This window comes from Carettochelys insculpta, chromosome 1 (assembly GCF_033958435.1).
Source record: "Carettochelys insculpta isolate YL-2023 chromosome 1, ASM3395843v1, whole genome shotgun sequence".
NCBI lineage: Eukaryota > Metazoa > Chordata > Testudines > Carettochelyidae > Carettochelys > Carettochelys insculpta.
This window is the reverse complement of record NC_134137.1, coordinates 223124401-223149947: the sequence shown is the minus strand read 5'-3', so window position 1 is coordinate 223149947 and position 25547 is coordinate 223124401. Positions and strand designations below refer to the sequence as shown.

Below are 25547 nucleotides of genomic sequence, written 5' to 3'. Positions count from 1 at the left end.
AAAAAACTCCCATGGACATTGAGTGAAGCATGGCTCTATCTCAAAATATGCTAGGTTAATGCTGTCACTATCACCACTACTTTACTACAGTTTGTGTCTCAGAAAAATGAGTTGCAATCATCTCCAGTTTGCATGCTCTGGGACTCAGTCTCCCCTACTGGTCTTTTACACAGCTGACGCAAGTTACTAGACCCAGGAAAAGAGTAACTGCAAGACTTTCTGTAGCCTGTGTTATGCAAGCAATCAGATTAGCTGATCTAATGGCCTCTCCTAGACATCACAAACTATAAGGCTGCATGTATTTTACACCTGCTCTGCAATCTCTTTAAACTGGTGTAAATGACTGCAGCTGGGGCCAGGCACCTGGGACTCCAGGCTATAGAACAGAGGAGCAAGGACAATGCAGGAAAGAAGCCTGGTTGAAAAGTTCTACAGGCAACCTAAGCACCATTTCCACTGGTGTTCTTTTCCATGAAGATGGCTGCCAGTGGGATAAAGAATTCCAAATTTTAATTAAAATCTGGGCATTTTTTAAACTACCTCTCACCATTTGTACCCTGCAGGAGAGACTTTCCAGCCTCTGAACTTCCTGAATGCTGTACCCAGCAAATAAGGGGCAGCTGCCTTTCAGTAGCAGCCTTGTTCTAATTGGCTGGCAGGCTTTTTACAATCAGACTTCAAATACTTGCTTAACGAATTCAGGCACAATGAGAGAGCATCCCTGACTAGGCGGCTGTAAAACGAAGTGAGCGCAGTGGCAAGCCCAGCTCTTTAAAATGATCGAATCAGCCCACACATTGAAAAATGCAAGGCTATTCCACAGTTGCCCGACTGCAGTGAAGATCTCTGGACAGCAGAGGGCACTTGTGTAATCCTCTTACCTGAGGCGGCCTGAGTCTGCTTAACAACTCAACTGGGCTCTGATCAGGTTGGGAGGCTCAGTCTAAGATGAGGGGGATCCAATTGTTCATGCAGCCCAAATGAAGAGTCTAACAACCACATGTATCCCAACAAAAATGGTCTATGCTGCTAAAGTTGGTGGCCCTGCTCTAAAATTAACTCATGCTGAGGTAAATCAGGAGTAACTGCATTGAAGTCAATGGAGCTCCAGTGTTGTGACACTAGTGCAAGAGGGAAATCAAGACAAGGAGCGTGTGCCTCCCAGCCAAGAGTGGCACAGGAGCCTTGCAGCAATATAACAAAATTACATGAGGTTGATGGAAACAGTACCTATGCAGTGGCTGTACATAGGCCATTGTAATGGGAAAGACCACTTCAGCAGGTTGGACTGAAGAATAAGAAGATGACCATGTTTTTTTCCTCTTATTTATTACCCATAGGAAGTGCTGCTGGAAACGACCTGCTGTGCTGTACAATAAGTGTATGCAGTGAGTTGTGTGCCTTCTAGAAATTGTTCCAGTTATAGTGTTTTTTAAATACAGGAAATGCTTTCTGGATTATGCTGTTTAGAATCCTTATGAGGTTAAATGGCTTATCTGTGGTTGGAGAGCGACCAATAAAGCCAAGAAGATTATTAGTAGTGAAGAAAGATTAAGGCCTCTCTTTCCTATGGAAAACTACCCCACATGTGCACATTGAATGAGGAGAGCCCTGTGTTGGTTGACCTTGAAACTGTACCTCTTTTCCCAGTCACAGAAAATACAATTAAGGAAATCCAGTCCTTCGTTAACTGCCTGGGAAAACATCAGATTATATTAGCACCCTAGGAAAATCTCTGATTGACTGTATTCACCTAATTGTTTGCTGTTTATTTTTTCCCATCAGCCCATGCAGCTCAGCCACCTACGGGGTCCTGTCTCCATGTCATTTCCTCCTCACAAATACTGTTTTTGTCACCACTGATTAGAGTGCCGTAGGTGGCTTTAGTTTCCAGACCTCTTGTCTGTGGCAGCAACAGTGACACCAAAAGGCTTCTGATAGCTGTTTGGGACCCACTGCTGAATGGAAGCAGATACTCGAGTGTGCAAGCAAGCAGTTCAGGATTAGTGGCTGACCTCAGACATCCTTCAAGCAGCTGCCTACTGATCTTGCAGTATGTCTCACTCTGTTTCAAAGTTCCCATCTGCTTCCTTGCATTACCAAGCACATAGGGAACAGCAATGTAGAAATCCCATAGAATAGCCATGTGTCTTGTCAGTACTCCTTCCTGACACCAGGACCTGACTATACCACCAGTTCTTTTAGCTAATGAAGGCAACTAGTATTTTTCCCCATTAACAATGAGTAATACAGTGCAGTAGCAGTTCCTCTGATTACTGCTTTGCCTACACTAGGATTCAGGATCAGAGGGGTAGCCATATTAGTCAGTATCCACAAGAACGAGAAGTCCTGTGGCCCTTATAGATTAACAGAATCTTTTGGAGCATGAGCTTTTGTGGGCAAAGCATCTGATGAAGCGGGTCTTTGCCCATGTAGAAGTCAGTAGCCTGTGCAGTGACATAGGGCAGCACAGGTTACGTTAGTCAATCAAGGAGCGATAGAGCTAGACAGAACCGCAAAGTCTACCTGTGTCCAACAGCTTTGATAACAAGTCTCCTTTCAACCCATTACAACTTAGTCCTGTTTCTTCCCCAAAGGTCACTGGGCAAGGCTATACTACAGATCCATGAATATGCAGACAGGTGCTTTTTAGATAGGCTGCATGCCTCCATCTCAGGCCACCCAGGATGGGTGACCATCACAAACCACCCTGTGGTGGCCCATCACTGTCACTCATCAGCCTAGATGGCCCCTTTATCTGTTCCTTGCAACTGCAAGGGTGGTAGTGTTGTCATCTTCATCACTCAGGAATGGCTGGCCCTTTAGTCCTTATGGTAAAAATCAGTGACTCCATCCATTTTCCTCACACTCCTTTAGCTGCAGACCTGAAGAAAGGTTCCAGCTTGAGGGACAAAGAAACATTTTTCTTTCACATTGTGCGTGTCTGTTGAGTGCCCTGACAAGTGCTGAGCAGAGGCCCCTTGAGACAGAAGGCTGGTGTTCATCCAAAGAACAGCTGCTGTGCAGGCAGCAGGGACAGGAGTTTCCTCATCCTACCCTGGTGTTTGAGTCTCACTGTTGCCTGGGAGGAGCTCCATCCATGGGGAGGAGTGGGGTTGAGTCGTGACGCTCCCTGCACTCTGGCTGAGACTGCCAAAAAGGGTGACAGCGGTGGTGGGTTTTGTGATGTGGCCCACAATCCATTGGGCACTGAACAGAGATCCCATATGCATTTCATATAACCACTGATATTTTAAGTGTGAGAGCTTTAAAGCAAATCCTTTTTCATCTGCCATTTCTAGTTTCACTGTGATCATTCCCTAGCCTTCACCAGCCGATGGTCCATTGGCCAGAATGCAAAGAGAGGGTTGAGCTGACCACTTTGGCTGCCCCAAAGGCTCATCAAGTAAGATAAATGGATGTATTAAAAATGGCTTAAGCAATTTAAGGGGCCATCGTTTGGTCATTCACCCAAAATTCTGATTGTTTTCCAGGTCTTACAACTGCCATTCATACAGAATGTTTGTTACAATTGATGGACATTCCACCTATGGAGGCCAGAGGTCTTGGGAGGCAGGGCACTGGACTGAGAATCAGGAGAGTTGGATTATGAAACAAGTCATTTCATCCCTCTGTGTTTCCAGTCCTGAAATGGGAATCATGATCCCTACCCTTCCCCGTAAGGGCTTTGAGATCTACAGCCGCAAAGTGCTACATACATGATAATCATTGCTGCGTTGATATTGCCAATTGAGCTTACATTGTGCAAATGATGAAGGATGGATCCTAATATCCTCAAGCATTAATGGAATATACATGCAGACAAAGGGCCAGTCCCCTCAAGTGAGTTGAATCAGAACAGCTCCATTGAAGCCAGCTGAGAACCTGACACATAGAATTTCCAAATAAATACGTTGTAAAATATTTGACCATCAGTTACCTCCTTACTTACCTGCCTTGAACTGAATTCAGAGTTCAGTTTGTTTGTTTTTTCCTTCTGCTACAGTGTGCCCCCTAAAACAATGTCAGGAATGCCATGGCCTGCTCAGTGTTAAGTGTTAATAAGAGCATCCTATGTTGCAATGCAAGTCTAAATTTAGGTCTTGGCAGATTAAAGAGCTTCTCAGTTTACCAGAAAGCCATGTATTATGGCATTTCAATAAATATCAGAACATGGGTGGGGCTCTCTCCAACGAACAACTAAGTGCCATGGCTGATTCAGTCAGGGATGCTATTCTGTATGAGTTACTACTAAACCAATGTGCCCGCATCGTGTTAAGGTACACTGTGCTGGCTGCAGGAGCCGGCTTTCTATTACCTTTACGATCAGTAGTCACTACTAAAGAGTCTATGGTATTTTTTTCCTGCCAGGGTGCCAATGTTGGCAAAGCTGCAATTTGATTGCTTCCTTAAATTCCTCTGCAATTTAAATTGGCTCTTAGGTTATTTACTTCTTTTCTCAAAAGCTTGGGTAACAAGGCTAATTAATGCTGAATGACTATGATGCTCTGCCCCAGACATGGAGAGTGTCTGTAAATGGTTTGGGGACTGTTGTGTGAAAGAAGTGTAATATTTTATTAATATTAAGCATTAATAGCAAGTAATGCGTCATCTTCATGAATAATCATAGAGACTGGACATAGGCCTATAGTGAGTGGCCAAACTTGACACATCTCTTCAATGCTGATACAATAAATACTACCCTAATGGTCCACTTAAGCCATAAGGGTTTACTATAGTGTTGTGGCCCATAAAAATGTCAGAGTAGGGTTTATAAAGTTTGGAAGTATGAGACCTGATTTCAAATGAAGGACAGTCATTTCTATTACACTGTATCAACACCATGTGGACCCCATGTTGATCATCTTTCCATGTTGTGCTGCAGTCACTGGCATCTCTCTGGAGCACTGGCAGATTTCAGCTGAAGCAGAGGGACTTGCATGTAGCCAAATGCAAGACGGACCAATAGAAAAAGGAGGGAAATGGAGGCGTATCCTCAAAATCATCCAACCTAGCAGTTTCCATGGTGACACCTAAATTGTTTCTCTGTGCAGCTGCTACTTCAACTCATGTTGGGATTTAAGTACACGTACGCACAAACCCCACTCAGCCAACGCAAAACACAGTGAAACTCTAGCACGCAACCTTATCCCCAAAACACAGCTTGCAGAACTCCCCTGAAAATCAACAAAACGCATTCCAGTACATACCCACCGCTTAAGTGTAGTTATTATAAGTCAGCTGCAAGTTACTCCCTGTTCTACCTTTATTCTTCTCCATCTGCTAGCCCACATGGGCAACATCAAACTAGCCAGGTGTCTGATGGAGTTTGAAAGAGCTGAAGGCGGCTTCTTGCCACCTCCAACAGGAAGGGGCGGCAGAAAGCCAGTGTCTTTCAACGTGGGCTAACTCACATTGGACTTTATGTAGTCAGTCAGCAGTTAGATGGGGGAAGAAACACACAAATCCTTTGTTGGTGGGTATAGGAAAATCAAGCCCCTAGACACCCGTACACTTACATGTACTTATCAAGAGGAAACTTACTATGGAAGGATGACAAAGTATAACATGGGGCTGATTCTCCATTGGCTGACCCCAGTGCACACTAATGCAAAGGAAATGTGACATGCCACCCATCTGATCTGCTGGCATTGTGCACCCACTTTCCCCAGCCATAAATAACTAAACAAGGCAGGGGTCCTGAATCACATCCTAAAACCATGTATGGAGATATGCGACTCTTCTGGCAGTCATCCTAAGGAAACAAGGGGCTGCTGTAGTATCTCATATCGGACCAATGCTGGTCCTGGCTGCTCACACCTTTTTCAGTACTGTGTCTATGAGCTCTTCTGTGGCTCAAGTTTGGCACAACATAGTACATGTTTTTAAAATGCAATAAGTGGCTTTTTTAATCTCTTCAACAAGAGTTGTAGCGCCACTCAGGTCAGGGTCACATCCAATCATTCTTACAAACACCACCTCACCTCCGTCTCTTGCTCTTCCTGCCTCTGGTTTCCCTTCATGAGGAAAAGAAGATGTTGACTGTTGGCTAAAAAGATGGATGGAAGCTGTGCAGTACTTTGACCAGTAGTTAAGCATGATCACGGATGACTATTTAAGCCTATTTACAGAAGCTTTGCATCATATTCTTGCCAGGAAAACACAGCCTTTTCCTTTAGCTCTTTAGTCCAGTCCAGCCTCCCGTAACTCTATCTTTTCATGCAGCCCTGCAGGTGGCAGCTGTATAATATAGGCTACTCTACGCTAGGAACATTCGAATTGCTGTGGCCACTATTATGCTAATGAGGTGCTGCATATTCATGGAAGCACCTCATTAGCATTTCCCGAAGTGTCTCATTGGCATCCCCCTTTCAAAAGGCAGGGGCTAGTGTGGACATACCCTATGTGATTACACTGTAGAACTCACTGTCGCAGGAAGTTGGAGAGGCCAAGAATTTAGCAAGATTTGAAAACAGTTTATATTTATACATCTATCAAGACTATACAGGGCTATCATAAGAGCAGAAATGCTGGAAGGGATATATAAACATCCTACTTTAAAGCTTAAGACAATGTCTAGCTATCAGAAATCAGGATGAGCCTTAATATAGGATTAACACACATCTGCCTGCCATGAGGTTCTTACACCTCACTCTTAAGTATCTGGTACTAGCCACAATGGATTTTGGCTCTGCTGCAGACTGGCACTTTCTGTGCCCCCATTTAGCCATTTGGGTGGCCACCCAAAGTGCATAGGTGCACCTTATCTGGGTCTGTGAAGCTGCTGCATGGATTGGAAGCGATCACTGAAATGCCACTGATTATTTTGTGCATCTAAATGCAGCAATAATAAAAGCTAATCTGATCACATTGACATGGTGGAATTTGCCTAATCCTACCATTTTACTGAGGAATTAGTGCTCTTACTTTAACGGAATTACAGCACAACCTGCAGAGCTGTATAACCCTGACTGCATAATCCCAACTAATATTTGACGTGCTAAGTGTTCAGCTGCAATTTACAGTCTAGCAGATCACAGTATAAAGAGAATCCATGAGGGCAGTGCCCTGCATGGCCATGACTGTACTGCATGCAGCAGCTAGCTACACATCAGACACTCTATCTGTCTAGCACTGATTTTTATACTGTCAGCTGCCACACACTAGAAGGGGTATGATGCTCCATCCAGTACAGGGGGATGTAGAGGTGACATAGGGATCACGTAGTCTGCAAAATATGGTAAGATGCATATTAGCTGCTAGCAAGCCAAGCTTCTATCCACTAATTTGTTACAAACCTTCTGAAGCTTTGGTGTCTGATGCTCCATTGCACTGCAACTTATGTAATCATTTACACCAGTGCAAAGTGTACATGCCAGTATTTTATATCCACTTTGCACTGATGTAAATGAATGCAGTACCTGGGCCAAGCCAGGGAAGTTAATGATCCAACCAGCAGACCAAATCTGGTGATGTCATGTGCCACCTGAAGAAGACCACAGGGCAACAGAAAATCAGGCTCAGCTTTATAGCGCTGAGGCATGGTACCAACAATGCAGATGTTTGGTCTTTGCTTGAAACTATGGAGCAATCAGATAGACAAGAAGTGCTGGCAAACTTGCTTGTTCCCCAGGGGCTGTCATCACTGTCCTCCGCTGCTTTGTGTAGATGAAGAGGTAAGTGCAACTGAAATATGAAGGTGCTCTGATTCGTGCCACTTACGCAGTGTTAACATTTCAGTTCAGCACTCTATTCCTCCATTGTAGATGAGCACATACACATTAGCAAGTACATTACAATAGACGGTGCTTCCCATAGGCAAATCTTTATATAGGCAATAGTCTCTAAGTATTTTGATTCAGCTCAAAAGGAACCTTTTTTCATCTTGCAAACTATCCCTCAGGATTTGCGTTCTCTAAGGAGAAGAGGGGCATTTGTGAATGCCCATGTGCATGGCTCCTGGGATGCACAGCCCCCTGGGAACTGCAGCAGGGATACTGCTTCATTTTAAGGCTACTTCACCAAGCAGGAAAAAGAATGCTTACTTTTCTGTACACAGGGAGATGAACTTGCTTCCTTAGGGATGGTTACTAGTTCAGATTTCTGTGCTTCACTGTGTTCTTACCTGATGTTCTAAGAGTGCTTTCGATTGAGGGTGAGCCAAATTTAGAGATGAGTTTAAGGCAATCTAGGAAAGATCAAAGGAAATGTAAACCAGTGTAACCCCAGTAGCACTGACAGCCACAGTGGTCCCCAGGGGAAGGTGGGAGGAGGGCCCAGCTCTGTGCCCTAGAAGGGACATGGCCAAGAATGAAAGGTGTAGGGCCAATGGCAGTTAGCTCTCAGGACCATCCAGATCATAGCACTGGGCCTCCCCCACTACCCCACTCCCTCACAGCTGCATGCAGCCGGAGCAGCACTGCCGTGGCATTTCAAAGAGGCCTGGAGCTGCAGCTGCTGCTGCCACCGAAGTACAGTAGTCCCCCGAGTTATGCGAGGGTTCCATTCCCACACACTCGCATAACTCAAATTTCGTGTAAGTCAGGAGGCAGCTTTTTCCCCTGCCGGAACGCACATTCTGCAGCCGGGGAAGCAGCAGGAGAACCTGGAGCTCCTTTTGAAAGGTAAGTCCTGGGGTGGGAGGGACAGTTGGGGAGGTTTAAGGCTGGCGGTGGGCTGGGGCTGTGGGAGGAGATCGTGGGGGGTTAAGCCTGGGGTCAGTTAAGCCTGAAGGAGGGGCACAGGGGGGTTGAACAGGAGCTGTGCGGGGGTCTGAACTGGGGCCGGGGTGTTGAGCCAGGGCTGCACAGCGGGGTATGAGCCAGAGCTGTGGGGGTTTTGGACGGGGCCATGGAGGTCGAATTGGCATTTGGAGGGGTAGAGCTGGAGCCACGTGCAGGGGTGGTGAGCTGGAGCTGCACCGGGGGTGGGGGAGGAATGAGCTGGCCTGGGGGGGGTTGAACTGGGCCGGGGGGTGTGAGCTGGCACTGCACAGGGCCGGGGGCAGGGGTTGAGCCAGGGCCCGGCAGGAGAGAGCAGGATTTTGAGTTGTGGTTAACTCACATTAATGTGAGTTAAGCTCAACTCAAAATCGCGCATTTCGAGGGTTTACTATAGTGGCAATAGCAGCTGGAGCTCGGAGTTCCTTTAAAATGCCAAGCCCAGGAGCAACTGCCCCCTTTGTCCCACAGCCCCCTGACAGGCCTGTGTGACTCACACCTTCTCCTGCACCCCACTATGTGCATGTCACACTGGCTATCCTAAACTCCCTCACACCAACTGAACTGGATTCTGCTCTCTCTCATCTCACCTGTCTAAATCTGGGCTAAATCCACGAACTTCAATGGAGACACTCCAGATTTAAACCAATGCAACTGAGAGTAGCAGCCAACTTCCATTACTTAGGCCATGTTCACACTGTAAACTTTGGTTGATGTAAATTACATTGGTATACTACCCAGGCCCATGCATACATGCCTGTTTGGGCCAGTGCTATATGTACTCACCAGAAGTGTGTGCATTGATGCAAAATATGGTGGACGATGGATAGGTACCCCCAGCACATCATATGCTGCTATCCATCCCAATGCATGTGGGGGACATTTTTTTAAAGTTTTTTGGGAAAGTAATAGTTACCCAGAGACGTGTGGGAGTTATGGGTCAAATTCCCAGCATGCAATTTTCTCCATCCCATAATGCCATCCATAGCCCTTCGTTTTTAAGCCTTTTTTTAAAAGAAATCTCACAGTCCCCTTTTTGGTCTTGGCTGTTTCTAACAGAATCATGGTGCCCACAGACCTCTGCACCGTTCTCTTGAATGCTGCAAATACATGCAGCATGAGTCTCCTGTATTTGAAGATCTTCAAGCAATAATGCAACAACCAGGGACATGAGGATTTCTTTAAGGATGGTTTGGAGTAGGACACAGCGAAAACCTATTCATTCATCGGTGGCATTTCCAGAGCAGCTGTAGTCAGTAGAGAACGACTTTGGGCCTTGAGAAATGAGCACTCCATGGTGGAATCCCACCATAAGGCAGGTTCAGGATGACATGCACTGAGGGCACAACTTTCAAATGTAAAAATCCACTTTCCTAGCTCTTGATGCTGAGCGTCATGTACCCTGCAGCTCAGAGACAACAGAATGAGAGCTGCACTGCTAGTGAGGAAACAAATGTTGATTACACTCTGGAACCCTGCCACATTGGATGGATACTGGTCAGTGGTAAATCATTTTAACATTGAAAAATGCATAGGGGTGCCTTTGTCATGCAAATGGGCAGGGCCATTAGTTGCCTCCTGCTGTATAGGACTGTGACTCTCGGCAATGTGCAGGAAAGAGAGGATGGATTTGCAGCAACAACGTTCTCCAACTGCAGTGGCAAAATAGACAAATATCTCTATTGTTGCACCAGACCGTCTTGCCACAGAGTACGTCAACAGAAAGTCTACTCCTATGGTTATACAAGTGTTGGAAGATCATTGGGAAATCTTCATCGATATTAGTGTTGCCTGGTCAGAGAACATGTGTGACATTTGCATCTTTAAAAACACAGAACTGTTCAGAAAGCTGCAAATAGAGTCTTTCTTTTTCAACTGGCAGATTACTTTTGGTGATACTGAAGAGCGACTCTTGGGGACCAAGCCTGTCCACCTATTTCCCAGCTCCTGAAGCCTCTCGCAGGCCACCTCCACAGCATTAAGCGAAGATATTTGAGGCAAAGGGGGAAAAGGTGGTGCCAGTGTGGAAGGCGAGTGGCTGCCTGCGGTCTTTGAACAGCCAGACACAAGGACTATTACAAGAGCCCAGTCTGGAGCTATGTGGTTGCTGGTGACTTTGAAAGAGCACTTTAATTATCAGCCACAGTGATACTCTCTGGCAGCTACTATGTGGGCCTGGAGCTTTGTGTGTTGCTAAGAGTTGTGTAGTGCTTGCTGTATGCTACATGCAACAGAGTGTTTTCCTCAAGCCATGAATTCTGTGGTGCTCAGGGTGCACTTACAAGTGCTGTTGCTTTAAGTGCTGCTACGCATTCTGTAATCTGTATTGTGAATTAATAAAGAGAATTTGGTTGTCTGCAAATTGAACTTTATTGAGCGGGAAAAAACAAGTGCAAAAACCCCTGGGCAAAGAAACCATAGGCAATGTTATACAAATTTTCAACATGACTTAATGGAGTGAAAATTTAGAAAAATATTTATATTCATGTGAGTAAACAGGTCATTTATGGTGGCTATGTGGCACCCGTCATGGTGATCACAGGTTAATATGTGTGAAGCTGTGGTTTTCCTTTTGCTCTCCATGGTGCTTTTGTGATGTGTTGGACAGCAGAATTTTTCATGGAATGCCAGGGTGGAGGATCCAGGAATTTTGGACCTGTAGGTCAGCCAGGGCCTGCAGCATTTGGGTTTGCTCCCTGAGAAGACCCATTATGTCCTGGTGCATTTTACACTCATAGGCCTGCTGGGACTCCTGGATCTCTCTCTTTTCCTGTCTCCCTCCCTGCTGTGAGTCATATTTGCCTCCCAGATCCTATCTTCACGGACTGATGCAGCACTAGCTTGTAGGATCTTGCAGAACATAGTCACCCTATGCCTCTTCTTTCTCCCACTCCTTAGAGCCAGGTGCTCAACAGGTGTGGCATGGACATCCCTTCAGGCTGCCATGCCAGAAGCTGCAGATAAAAAACAGACAGTTGGATTTACACCTATCGGAAAGGGAAAGACAAATTACAAAATTCACTTTCCTGATTCCCCTTAACACTTTAGCTTTGCTGTGCCTCTGCACAGCTCTGCTCTCCTGCCCTGCCATGGTATGGCCCCCCAGGGGTGATGGAGATAGGCAAGGATTTTCTGTTGCACGAAGCTGTAAGATTTCAGTCCCTATTCCATGGGTCTAAGTGTAGGACAATGGCACTGGATATTGGCACTGTTTTCCACAATCCATGGCACTTTTAGCTGGCATCTCACTACTGACAGACAGGACCAGAACGCACAATTGTTGCTGGCATCCCAACGCTACTCAGGTCTGTGTGCCACTGGCCCATTTACTACTATTCATCGCTGAGTGGCATGGGAAAAGATGTACTACTGAGGAATAAAAAGATGAGGCTGCAATCCCCAGAAACTTCCAGAAGAGGATTGAACAGTGCCTCCATGCAAGTTCCATTGAGACCTCTCAGGAGGATATAAGGTACATGCCTATATACCTAAACAAGGAGCTCCGCAGGAACATACATACATACTCACTCTTGTTTCCTAGCTCAACAGGAGTATGAATGGCAGATACCAATTTTATCTCTATTTTGTGTACCATTACATCTTCTCACAGGATTAAAACAATGAAAAATAGGTACCTGTATCTTAGTAACTTGGGCAGTGGCCAGGTGCCATCTTTAAATGCCAGCATTGTAAGGAAAAACGCATGTGCACACTTACCTGAGTCCCTGCCCCCATCACCAGGCTCACCCGCACTTGCTTAGCGGGACTGGCTCTATTGCAGCAAAATTTCGAACAGGTCCTGAGTCACAGCATGGCTGGAGATCTCTGCTATGCCTAGATCCCCCTCATCTTCCTTGCTGTTTATGGTACCTGTGGAGTCTCTGCCAAGCACGGCATGCAGTTCTCTGTAGAAGTGGCAGGTGTACAGTGCAGCACCAGCTCTACTGCATTCCTTGGATTTGTAGGATCCCGGTCAGCATTTGTGATGATGATCCCTGTTGCACCCCTTTCCCTGTATCCCCCTGCATTCTGCTCACTGATGTCCACATGTCTATGGATGGTCCAAAGGTGTGCCGCACAGCCTCTTCTTCCAACAGCCCCAGTACTTCCAGCGTAGTCCAGGCAGGACCACATCCAGTACCTCTAGGTGTTCATGGAGCCGGCACGGTCGGTTGTGCACCTGTTACATTCAACACAGGTTTGGTGCACGCACCAAATTGGGCAATCAAGAACAGACATTTCAAAAATATGCAGGAGGCTTTGAGGGGTGGGGAATGGGCGTGTCTTCTGGTCTCTGGGACTCTTGGATAGTGGAGTTTAAAACTGTGACCAAAGCAATCACTGTCAGGGAATGGAGCATTATGGAACAGCTGCTGGAAAACTGTTAAGGTTGATACAGGTGTCTATACTTGCATTGCGTCAACCTTAGTAGGTGGATAATGGGTCCATGTTGTTTGGGGAAGTGGTTTTACTGCACCATTGTAACAGGCACTTACATCACCAGGAGACAAGTCTGAATGCAGATACTTGCAAATATAGGTGAATGCAAGGAGACTTATGTTTTGTAATACAGACTAGGCCTTATACATGCACCTCCATACCAACACATAACGTACATACTCTGTACACATCCCTCCTGATTTTGTCCCACCAAATATGACAGCGTTTAAGGGGCCAAAAGTCATGAATGTAGCAAGAAAGACAACAAACAGGGTAGTGTGAGGAAGTGTAGATTCAAGTATGCCACCTCCATCTTAATGTACATCTTCTCCCATCTTCTGAGCTTGTATGGGACATCCACGCACACAGGGAAGGAGGTGTGAGGGGGTCTAGGAGACTGTGTAGGATTTTAATTTAGATCAGCCTCTGACATTGGCCCAGTGTTTTATTGATGCTTTATCCCAGGTGGAACCCCACACCTTTGCTTCAAGGTCCACCAGTCTCAATCAGAATTATATATAAGATGATTTATAATTAAAAACACAGGAAGCCTTGAGGCACCAAGTAAATTAATACTGGACACAGGACGCTTGGATAAAGCTAGTTTCCAAAGCTGTTACCTAAATGACAAGATTAATAAAGTACTGAGGGCTGGTCACTTAGGGGATGATGGCTCTGTTAGTGGAGTAAATACGGTTCTAGAGATGCTGCCCCACTTCCTGCCGAGAATAGAAATGTTTCATTTTAAGCACTACAGGTTACGCAATTTGGTTAACCGATTAATTCATTTATTCCTTCATTTAGTCTCTCCTTTTCTTTCTTTCAATCAGATGCAGAGGCAAAACTCCCCAAGGATGTCAGTGAAATGCCCTCATCCACTGCTAGAGGTACCCCAAGAACATACCTGTAGAGGAGCTGATGAGCGTAGCAACATTCTAGCCAAAAGAATAACACCACAAAAATGTATCATGACCTGACTCTTCACAGTAGTAGCAGCCAAGCGTGCCATGGCAATGAGCCAACCAACAACTCTGGCTAGTGTCCAATTTTATTTATTTATTTTTGGCAGCCTCACGCTGCATAGTTCTGTGCTAGTCCTCCACCACAGAAATAACGAAAGATGAACTTTGAAAGCCAAGAGGATGGCTTCAGGGACAAATAGACCAACAGTGCTGAAAGAGGGGATTTGGAGACAAGATGGTCCCTGGACTGGCAAAGTACAGAAGTGACAGATGTTTAGTAGTCCTTGCTCTTTCATGGATGACCAAGCCACTACAACAGTGCTGGTAGTTGGCAGGATAATGCATAACTAAATGATGACTGGTGGGACATGTTATCTGAGGGAATAAATACCAAGAAAGCAGAAGCGTTGTTTAGAAGGACACAAGGGAGTAACAGGATGTAATTAGGAAAAAGGAAAAGGTAGGCTGTATATCAAGGAACATCTCCTAGCTCTGAGATCTCTGAAACATTGGAAGCTCCATTGTGGTAGCCCCACTGTACTGAAAGCCCTTCACAGCTAGACTGGGCAATGTAACAGTGGTACATATTTAGACTTGAAAGGATTAGAAAATGTTGATTTCACCTTATGCGTGCGAACAGATGAAAAAATGTTTCCACCAATAACAATGAAATATGATAAACAGGCAGAATAAGAAGAATGCCACCTGAAAATTTCAGAGTTTGTTTTAAAGCTAATTACTTTGTATATTTTGACATGTGATGTTGACAGTTTGTGTTTTAACGGCTGTAGAAGCTTAACTTTTTGAATCTCAGTATCTACTGTCATTAAATAGTTATCTGATCCCTCACACACATAATTTCCCACAGCTGTGAACACGTACATAAGTGATAACTGAAGGAAGGCTTACAAATAAACATGGGTATTCTCCATCAAAATTGTAAAAAATAAAATAAAAATTGAATTCTGCCATGCCTAAACACAGAGAAGGGATCAAGGAAACGGATAGAAAATCTTATTGATCTTTTCTTCTGTCTCTAATTTCTGTGAACCCAGGACACATCAACTGTGTGAGTCTGTGATTGGCAAAGCTGATCAAATAGTGGTAAAGAGGATTTTGTTAACAATATTCATTTGTATTCCAAAGGGATTTTTGATTTGACCATGGCCACAAACCTTTATGTTTGCTTTCTGAAACCACTTGAGAGCATGAGTTCTGCTAGGAAAAAATATTGAATGAATATGAATAAAAAGCAAATGTGCTTGAATATTCAAATATTCTGAAACTAATTTTATAAAAGTATATATTCAATAGTGACACTTACAACTTACTTTTGTCTTGGCTAGCGAAGCTCTTTATTTATGTCACAGCATGAACTATAAATTGTATTTTCAGTTGTAATATTCACAGTTCCAGTGATCTGCTGCTCAAGACATTTTTACTGAAGAAATCTTCCAATAATTTATAATACTGATTAGGTGCAAGAATATTGCAAACAATTCACTCACAACTGGTGAACAAAATAGGTTAATTTAATCAAATCAATATCTTCTGTAATAAATTACTTAACTCCAGACATCACAATGGTTCTGGTGTATGTTCATACCCACTATTTAAAGAAGATAAAACGCAAATGAAAGGGACTTTCTGCTGCATCGTGCCTGGTGTTCCTAGTTCCATCTGTGCCAAGTGAGTGTAGAGTGGGTGTAACATGCCACCAAGTTGGGATTATCTGGTTGCTCACACCAGTGATGGCATTTTACACCCACTTTGCAAACTGTAAATACTAACACAAAGGGTAAACCTTGGAGAATCAGGCCCTAAAGAATCAAAGTTGTCTCTGGGCAGGGCCAAGGTAAATGAGGTAGGAAAAAGTCTCTTAGGTCTGCTTTCACCATAGACCTGGATTCAGCCTCTTGTTAGACTCAAAAGATCCCCTGCACTGGAGTCTCCCTTCCCGCTTTAGCCATGTCGCATATCATAAAGCTTCCATGAGCAATACTTCCTTAAGCTCAGAGTAGTCGCATACAGGTCTATTAAGGCAATCTCTTTCCCTGTCTCTAAAACATAAAGAAGACTGGGTCGGTAACTACCCAGGGAACCACATGGAGGCAAGGGGCATTTCACAGATCATTTAGAGGGAGCCCCATGCCCTGGAGGTCACTTACCTGTCTTCTCCCCAGGTTGGCTGCTCTCCACCGTCTCTGTTTGCGCCGTTGCCTTGGCAGCAGCCTCCTCTGCAGCAGGGGTAGTGACAGCAGTGACAACAGCAGCAGGCACATCGGCTTGTTTAGGCTCCTCTTTGTCTTGGGCTTCATCAGCCTTCAAGGACGGAGAGTTATCAGTGGAAGCTTTAGTGGCACTTTCCGTTTCGGTGGCAGTGGGAGCAGGCTTCTCCTCCGAGGAGGAGGCGGGAGTAGCTGCCTTTGGGGCTGGCTGTTCTGAGCCAGCGTCAGCAGTGACTTCTCCCTGCTTCTCCTCTGAAGGAGCACTGCCATCTTTGCTGCCCTCTGCAGGCTGGGCACTGTCGGACGGAGCAGCTTCTGTGGCACCAGGAGCATCACCCTCTTTGTTCTCTGCCACGGCATCAGTAGGGGCCTCTTCTTTCTTCTCAGCAGCCTCAGCTTCAGCCGCTTGGGCATCTCCCTTCTTCTCCCCCTTGAGCTTTTTCCTTGTTATGTGTCCACGGAAGCTGGCCTGGATTTTGGTGGCTGCCTTATGAGCTTTATCTTCTGGTTTAATGCCATCTTGCTCAATCTTTTGGTCAACGTCATCATTTTTTTCAACCTTTAAGGAGAAAAAAAGGAGTAATATGAAGAATTTTCCACTTGTATTGAAAGATCTTTTCTTTGACGACATCACCCACCATTTTGCTAGACTGAATAAGGACCATCAAGAGTAGTGCACATGATAGAGTAGGACCCTTATCTCCATGTGGCAACAACACGCAAAATTACTACACTCTGTGTGTGTGTGTGTGTGTGTGTTATTTTGCAGAGTCACTTCATACAGCAAGCCAGAACCTGTCCTTCTATTTAGCAACTTCACATCAGACCTCAGAACAAAGTTGTTTTAACATGGTGGTTCAGAATCATGAGGTTCTCCCCTGCACAGGATGCTTTGTCAGTGGTATCCAGGGAGGGCTGCTCAAAAATGTTGAATTCTTTTCCATGAAAAATAGCCAATGAAATAAAATTGCATCTCCTTTGACAGTTTGCGCAAAACACCCCTGTTGTCTAATGGAACAATCTGAAATGAAAGCTCATTCGGAACCGATTTCAAACCAATAAAAAAAGAATTTTGATTTGATTTGATTTGATTTAAAGGACCCCCCGCTTTTTTTTCCCTAAGGTTTACTTATTTATTTGGACTTCAGATAAAGAAGAAAAACATTTTTTATTTAGATTCAAGTTAATTTTTTTGGAGTCATTTCACTGAAAAAACCAGAATATTTAAAATAATATGAAAGTATTTGAGACATTGCATTTATGTTTCAAAAATCTTTTGTTGTTATTGTTGAAAAACCTTTCTGATAAAAACGCAGTGACTAGTCCTACATACAACACTTGCAGTGGCTCCAGGACCATTCCCTGACCTTAGCACAGGGACCTGTCCAGGGAAAAAGGGATATAGGGATATACCAACACCCTGGCAATATCTGGCCACAGCAGTGTCCTTTGTCGTTATGCAGTGGTGATTTAAAGCCACCTTTGCACCCAAGTACCTGTGCCGAGTACTGCTTGGTTGCAGCAGACAACCTGAGCTAACACGTTTGCTTCTGTATTTTCCTGTGATTTCTCTTCCTCTTCCCCACTTTCAGGTTAATTTTTGATATTTACCAGATATTTGCTGTCAGCTCAGAAATGTTCATTCTTTATTTATTTATGGTGACTCTTCAAATCCTCCACCCCACCACCTTAAAAACATAACTCCCTACTGCTTTCAGGAGGGCTTTGTGTGAGCTTTGTGCTTGCATGTTTATTCCTGTGTCACAGGTGTCTCTTGCCTTGGGAGAGACCCAGGGAAGGGTTATACAACTGGATGCTCCACTGAAGATGCAGATTATCAACACATTAAAAACTCCCTCTCATGCACACTGTTCACAAAATACATGCCTCGCAAATACCCGGCTACAATCACTCCCTCTTGTCCCCATCTTCATCTGCTTGTAGTTTCAGAACCAGGTTCGGTGAAAGGAACATAAGTAAATAATGACAATTCATTCAGTGTAACAAGTTAATTGGTATCTCTATTAATTCCCTGTGAGCTGAGGGCCATTTACATCACTTATGATGTAATCCCCATGTTGAAGTCTTAAGAACAAATACAATGGAATACAGGACTCGTTCTGTTCTCATGCAGCAGGGTAGACTTTATGTTTTAAGGGTTCCTTTCGCTCTGTGATACTTACTGTACTTCTGTTGACAATTTACTAGCACTTGAGTAGCTAATAGCTCAACTCCATATTGACAAGGGGGTACTTTTCTATTAATATTCCAGTCCAGCAGTTATCAAAAGGGCAGTCCAAGAGCAGAAGCAAGCGGATAAAACAATGCGCCTCTACCTCGCCATCATCAAGTGTCTTTAAACACCGGGGCCTCGGCTACACTTAAAGCTGAGGTCAGATTAGCTCCCGAGCTCAAAGGTGTGAAAAGCCCACACCTGTGAAGGGCATTTGTGCCAAACTAAGCCCCAGTGTAGATGCAAGTAGGTCAACAAAAAGACATAACAATGCATGAGCACGAGCATGCAGACTAAACGGCACCCACGTGACTGTGTGAGTATGAGGGGGCGACCGTGCCCACATCCATGGGTGAGCATAAGTGTGTCAGAGTCACACTGCAAGTCCTGCAGTAGCGCCTCCTTCCATCCATCTAGCGGTGTCTGTAGGAGAGGTTAAGGCTTGGTCTCCACGATACACTGTAAAGCACTGCTGCAGCAGCACAGTCGCAGCCTTCCCAGCACTCCTGCTGTGGCCACATTGCTGGGTCAAAGCATTGTTGCTCTCCCAGCAAACCGCCTTCACGAGGAGAGCAGCTTACTGCATTGGGAGCACGGCTTTTTTAACACCTGTTCTACACTGGTGCTTTACGGCACTGCAACTTGCTGCACTTAGGGGTGAGGCAGGGTTTCACACCCTGAGCCAAAAAAGTTAAAGCACTGTAAGGCACGAGCACAGACCGAGCCTACCCACATTGCACCAGACGTGAAATGGTTTACTGCCCTGAGTGATGCAATTAGGCTGACCTAAGGTTTAGATCACCGGGTCGATCCCAGGATAATAGGTGTTGAGGTAATATAATTTTTATGGCGCCAAGTTCTGCTGGGGCGAGAAGCAAGCTTACCAAACACGCACAGTGCATCCCTCTCACAAACAACCACCAGGTCCGATAAAAGGCATGACCTCATCCACCTTGTGCCTCTAAGTTTTAGGTGCGAACCAGCCCAGAGTGAGTGTGGGATGTAGCCATGCCCACACGAGCGTGAGTGAGTGAGCACAGGGGCAGACCATTCCCCCATCACAGCGCATGAGTGAGCACAGGGACGGATTACATCCATACCAATATGTATGTATGAGCAAGGGGATGGACCACACCCACACAATGTGTGGCGGGGAGCATGGGGAAGGACCATACTCACATCAGTGCGTTGGCGTAATCCATGGCCAGACCACGTGTGAGCAAGAGGGGAGTGGACGACACCTACCCATGCCACCGTGTACGAGTGAGCATGGGGACTGACCATACCTACAACAACGTGCAGCAGCACCAACAGCTCCTGCAGGCCCTGGGTCAGGGTGGGAGTGGGGCCTGGATCAGTGTCTTGGACAAGGTGGGGACAAGGGTAGAAGGGATGGGGCTTAAAGCAGTCAGCCCTGCCCCCCTACCCCTCCCTCAGAGCCATGCTTGGAGTGGCGATACAGCACTCTGGGGCATTTCAAAAGAGCCCTGAGCTCTGGCTGCAGCCAAAGCCAAAGTAGCATCAGCAGGCGCTGGAGCCCTGGGCCCCTTTCAAACACCAGGCTCTGGGGAACTGCTCCTTTTGCCTCCCCATTGGCAGGCTTGTCGAGGTGAGCAACTTAGCATGGGGGGGGGGAACAACACCCACACCAACATGTACGAGTGAGCATGGAGCCGGACCACACCCACACAAACATGTGTGCCCCTGGATGACCACACTCACAACAATGTGAGTGTGAGCCTGGGAAATGACCAGGGTCATCCTGTGACAATGAGATTGGGCCTGACCACACTCACCTGTGACTGCGAACGTGGGAAATGCCCGGCCCCCGCTCAGCGTGTGAGAGTGCAAACGGGGGGCTGGCCACACCCACATCAGTGAGTGTGCTCCAGGGGAGCGACCACACCCACTTCAATATGAGAGTGAAGGAGGAAGCAACTGTGCCCACCTCAGTGTGTGGGCGTGATCACGTCCCCAGCTAAGCCAATGCACGAGCACCAAGGGTGCCATTCAGGAAGGGCGGGAGGCAGCGGGGGGACCCGTAGCTGAGTGTACTCAGAGACTACTTGCTCTTCTTGCCGTTCCCTGGCTGTAAGGGAGTGAGAGGAAAGTACACAGCTTGTGTGACTCATGCCTTGGCCCCCTTCCCTCACCAGCAGGGAGGAAGAGGAACGCCTCAGACAGTGGGCTTTCTCCTTGCTGCCTGATCCTGAGGGGAAGGGGAAGAAAAGCAAACAGCACCCTGTAACTTACAACTGTAGCCCTCCCCCAGCCCTCCCAAAACGGCACCCGTAGCAAGCAGTCAGACTGAGCACGCTCACGTATACGTCAGAGTGAGCGTAGGGACTGACCACGCCCCACACCCATCCATGTATCGGAATGAGTGAGGGGACTCACCACACCCACATCAGTTTGTGAGCAAGAGGAAACACATTTATGTTAATGTGGGAGAGGGAGCATTTGGCATAGCCGCTAACATGAGCACAGTCTGACCACCTCCATAGCAAGAAGTGGGCATGGGGAGTGACCTACACCAGTAGCATGTGAGTGAGCGGGGGGGGTTTGCCACAACCATATCAATGAGAGAAGGGACTGTGCTCACAAGAAAAGGGGGGCAAGCACGCCCACATCAGTGAGGGTAAGCTTGGGGACTGGCCATGCCACGTCCATTTGTGGGAATGAGCCAGGGGACAGAAGACCATTCCCGTGAGCATGTGAGAGGTTGCACACAATCTGACCAAACCACACCAGGCTTACTGAATGAACACAGGGAACAATCATACTCACAGATATAAGTGTGCATAGGTTATGGCCACACCTATCCTACTCAGAGTGAACATGGGGTCTGAGACTCACCATGGGTGTGTGACTGTGCTCCCCAAAACTTGTTGAATTGGTGCAACTATGCCCACTGTGTGTGTATGTGTGTGCATGTGTAGGTGGGGAAATCTGTTTGCTAATGTTTCCAGAGTGCAGTAAGTGCCTCAGATGCAAGGTTTTTTCACACTGCAAAGCTGCAGAGGTAAAGCCAGCCTTGCAGGTGCCATGATGTCAACAGGATAATATAACCCCCCAACAGTTAAGGATCTAGCCCCCAGCATCTCCCTGCCCCGCACTCATCAGAGAAGGTAATGGAATCATCAACCCTTGGATAAAAGAGACACACAAACAGGAAAGGGTTAAATAACGTGCACCACTTTTCTGCCCTCTTGTTACCACATTACTTGGGCCTGGCATGTAGTACTGAGCCTCTTTCCCACCATTCCACTCAGCCTGTTCCACCCCAGGCAGCCCCAGTAATCACCACCATACACACATAAGGTAGCACATGCCACGTGTTAGTCCATTATTTGCCCAGTTCTGTTAACCAGTTATTTACTATATGCAACCCCAATTCACACAGTTACACTGTCTGCCTTGTCAACTATCCTAGCCAAGGGCTGAATGGACCATGCAGAGTGACCTCCCCTCTCGCCCCTCGACACCTCCTGGACTACAACCTTGAAAACAGAATGGAGGCCCAGATGCTCAGAAGAAGGTCCATGGGGGTCTGCACTCTACAGACGTGCACATGTGCATGCCAGCGGAGGGGGGCAGACTTACCACCCACCTCCCAGCTTTTCCTTGAGCAGGTCCTACAAGAGGGCATTCCTCCCTCATCCTGCACCCTTAGCTATCCCCAGACTTTTTCATTGGGCCCCTGCCCTGGGAATCCTCATGGGCCCTCCTTTCCTCAGCTGGAGCTGGTTGCGTGCTCTTCAGCCTGTTTGCTTCTAAATGGTGCCTAGGAAACAACTTTACATGCTTCTGCTCCACACATCTCTCTTCCTCATCCTCCTGTCGCCACCCTGATACCAAGTTGAGGGAACTTCTACCACCTGCAGAGAGAGCAGAACCCCGATGGGCCAGGATGTACTCCGCCCAGGTCCCAGAACCTACCAGGGACATTGACTGAGGATTCTTTCATGGAGCCGAGAGGATAGGCATGTACCTGACATGGATCACCCCCATCCCTGACACCTGTCCACTCTGTGGTGACAGAGAGACCCTAGCACATTCCTATCTGGAATGCACCATGTTGCAGAACTCATTTTGAGCTCTTCTAGAATTCCTGTTTAGGTTCCGACTGCACTTTTCCTGAACACTTTTCATGTAGCCACACCCTGACTGCGACCCCACTAAGTTACAAAACCTCCTCGTCAACCTCCTCCAGGTTCTGCCCAAAGTGGCCATCTACAATATCAGGAGGAGGATGTCAGATGGGCGGTGCTCTGTGACTGTGCGGCCTATTTCCGTTCCTCCCTTGTCTCCAGGAAGAGTTCCTTTGGGTGGCGTCCACTGCCTCCCTAGACAGCTTTGAGGAGCAGTGGGTGCTGTCTAGGGTTCTCTGCTCAGTGTACCCCTCTGCATCACTGATTTCTAATCTATGACTCCCACTCCTAACTCTGTTATTTCTTAGTTGTCCCCCATGTTCAGTTGCTCCTCCCACAGTAGCTCCTCCCAGAAGGTGGGTGTGTGCCTCCCCGCCTCCTGAAATTTCAGTAAGGCCCCAAAGAAGGGTCCCTCTAGGTCAATGACTGCAGCTTATTTGCTGGGCTTGCCTTGTTGTGGACCATACTGTATTGGCCCTGTGTGTAAAAAGAAAATTCTAGTCTTCAGAGATGTCAGCCTGGCCTGTCTTGCTAACACTTAAGCTGCGTCTACACGTGCACACTACTTCGAAGTAGCGGCACCAACTTCGACGTTAGGCGGCGAGACGTCGAAGTCGCTAACCTCATGAGGAGATAGGAATAGCGCCCTACTTCGACGTTCAACGTCGAAGTAGGGACCGTGTAGACGATCCGCGTCCCGCAACGTCGAAATTGCTGGGTCCTCCATGGCGGCCATCAGCTGGGGGGTTGAGAGATGCTCTCTCTCCAGCCCCTGCGGGGCTCTATGGTCACCGTGGGCAGCAGCCCTTAGCCCAGGGCTTCTGGCTGCTCTGCGGCAGCTGGGGATCTATGCTGCAGGCACAGGGTCTGCAACCAGTTGTCGGCTCTGTGTATCTTGTGTTGTTTAGTGCAAGTGTGTCTGGGAGGGGCCCTTTAAGGGAGCGGCTTGCTGTTGAGTCCGCCCTGTGACCCTGTCTGCAGCTGTGCCTGGCATCCCTATTTCGATGTGTGCTACTTTGACGTGTAGACGTTCCCTCGCTGCGCCTATTTCGATGTTGGGCTGAGCAACGTCGAAGTTGAACATCGACGTTGCCGGCCCTGGAGGACGTGTAGACGTTATTCATCGAAATAGACTATTTCGATGTTGGCTGCACGTGTAGACGTAGCCTTAAGGCTAACTACTGTCATGGTGACATCACACCCTTAGCCCCGCTGTGATTACATCCTTTCCCCATTCCTTGACTGGCTCACAAACACGAATGGCCACATCTGCAAATGGTGTAACACGGACCTGCTTTCAGCAGAGAGTAGGAAGAGGTAAAGCATGGGAGGGATTTCAGGTCAGTGGTGGGGGAAATTCAACAACAATAAATTAATAATAAAAATGACCACTTCCAGCTCATGAGTCCAGTGATTCAAACATAGCTTCTGTGATTTGTAATATCACTAGAGCCAAGAAGTGTTGCATTTCTGTGGCATCTGCCTCTAAAGTCACTGAGGAATAATTACATTGCCCTAACATATTTCCTCCCGGAGCATGCAAAAGTATTTCACAAACCATATATCTGCAGCACTGTTGGATGCAGCCACTTCTGGGGTGCAACGCAGCTGCTAACTGGCGCACATGTCATGCAGCATATGCCATTGGGGCACAAAGGCATTTTGACCAAGAAAAACCTCTGCTGTCAACAGAACAGGCCTTGGATCTTCATCACTGAGGTTTACACACATTGCAAACAGGAAAGTTTTGCAAACAGCAAACCTACAAAAGTTGGATAAGAAGTAACTCGTACACTGTGAACGGCCCTGAACACGAGTTATCCTCCTTTGAAGAACAAAGAGGTGAGTCAGGCCTTCCCAAATATAAACATGATTTCGAGGAATCCCAGTGAAAAAAAGGAAATCTGTCTACATTCATGATATTTGAGTGCTATTTTAATGGCTTCTTATTTTTGTTATTATTATTAATAGTAATAATTTGTACAGTGACAGTGCCTAAAAGCTCCATACAGGAATCAGTGCCTTTCTCTGTGAGGTGCTTACGTACAGAGTGAATTCTCTATGGTAGCAGACGTATTTCAATGATATGGAAACTAACCAAATGTGCAAGTTGTGTACTGTCACCTTTATTCTGCACCTGCACCTTTATTCTCATACCTGCACATGTCCTATGTATTGCTCATGGTGGATCAAACCCTAGACATTACTGTGATGGATAAGTCAGAAATACTGACTGGTCCATTGACAGTCTTGGAAGTCAGTGGGACTTTGGTATGAATAAAGTGTGCAAGGTTTTGACAGCTCTTTGTGAAGCACACAGCTAAGCAGCTTTGACTCTATTTACATGCACAGAGTCTGTCTTCTGTGCAGAGACATGACCTTGTTATGCATCTCCTTTGTGACACACCCCAGGCCCATACGATAACATTTGCTTTTCAGGAAGGCAGGTTCTGTCAGAGTTTCCCTTTCAGGTTGCTAAGCTGCTGGAGACAAGAGGATGAATTATCCCAACATGGGAGGAGTGTTGATCAGCTGGAAAGGGGCAGCAGCCTCGCTGTCCAGCAAGCTGAAGAGTTCCAGGAATGCAAAATACAATGGCCCTTGGCCCCAGGAAGATTTCCCTTTCTGCTCATAAAGCTGACTTGGGCACGACTGTCTTTCCCTCCCGCCTCCCAAAAAACTTGTAGAGGGGGCAAATTATTGCTAGGGAGGGAAAGGTGCCACCAGAGCTTCCAGCCCCATTTAAAGGTCCCCTACCCTGACACTGGAAGAAGCATGTGATGGGGAGGCACCTCATTCTGTTTTTCAAGAGC

The 25547-nt window shown here is 46.5% G+C and overlaps 1 protein-coding gene across 1 annotated transcript in view; it reads right to left on the bottom strand.

Annotated features, from left to right (window-relative positions):
• Positions 1-25547, bottom strand: part of GAP43 (growth associated protein 43) — a 77771-nt gene that overhangs the window by 15991 nt on the left and 36233 nt on the right. The window contains exon 2 of the mRNA XM_074983561.1: positions 16291-16909. Coding sequence (XP_074839662.1) covers positions 16291-16909 — 619 coding nt within the window. The remainder of the gene's footprint in view (positions 1-16290; positions 16910-25547) is intronic.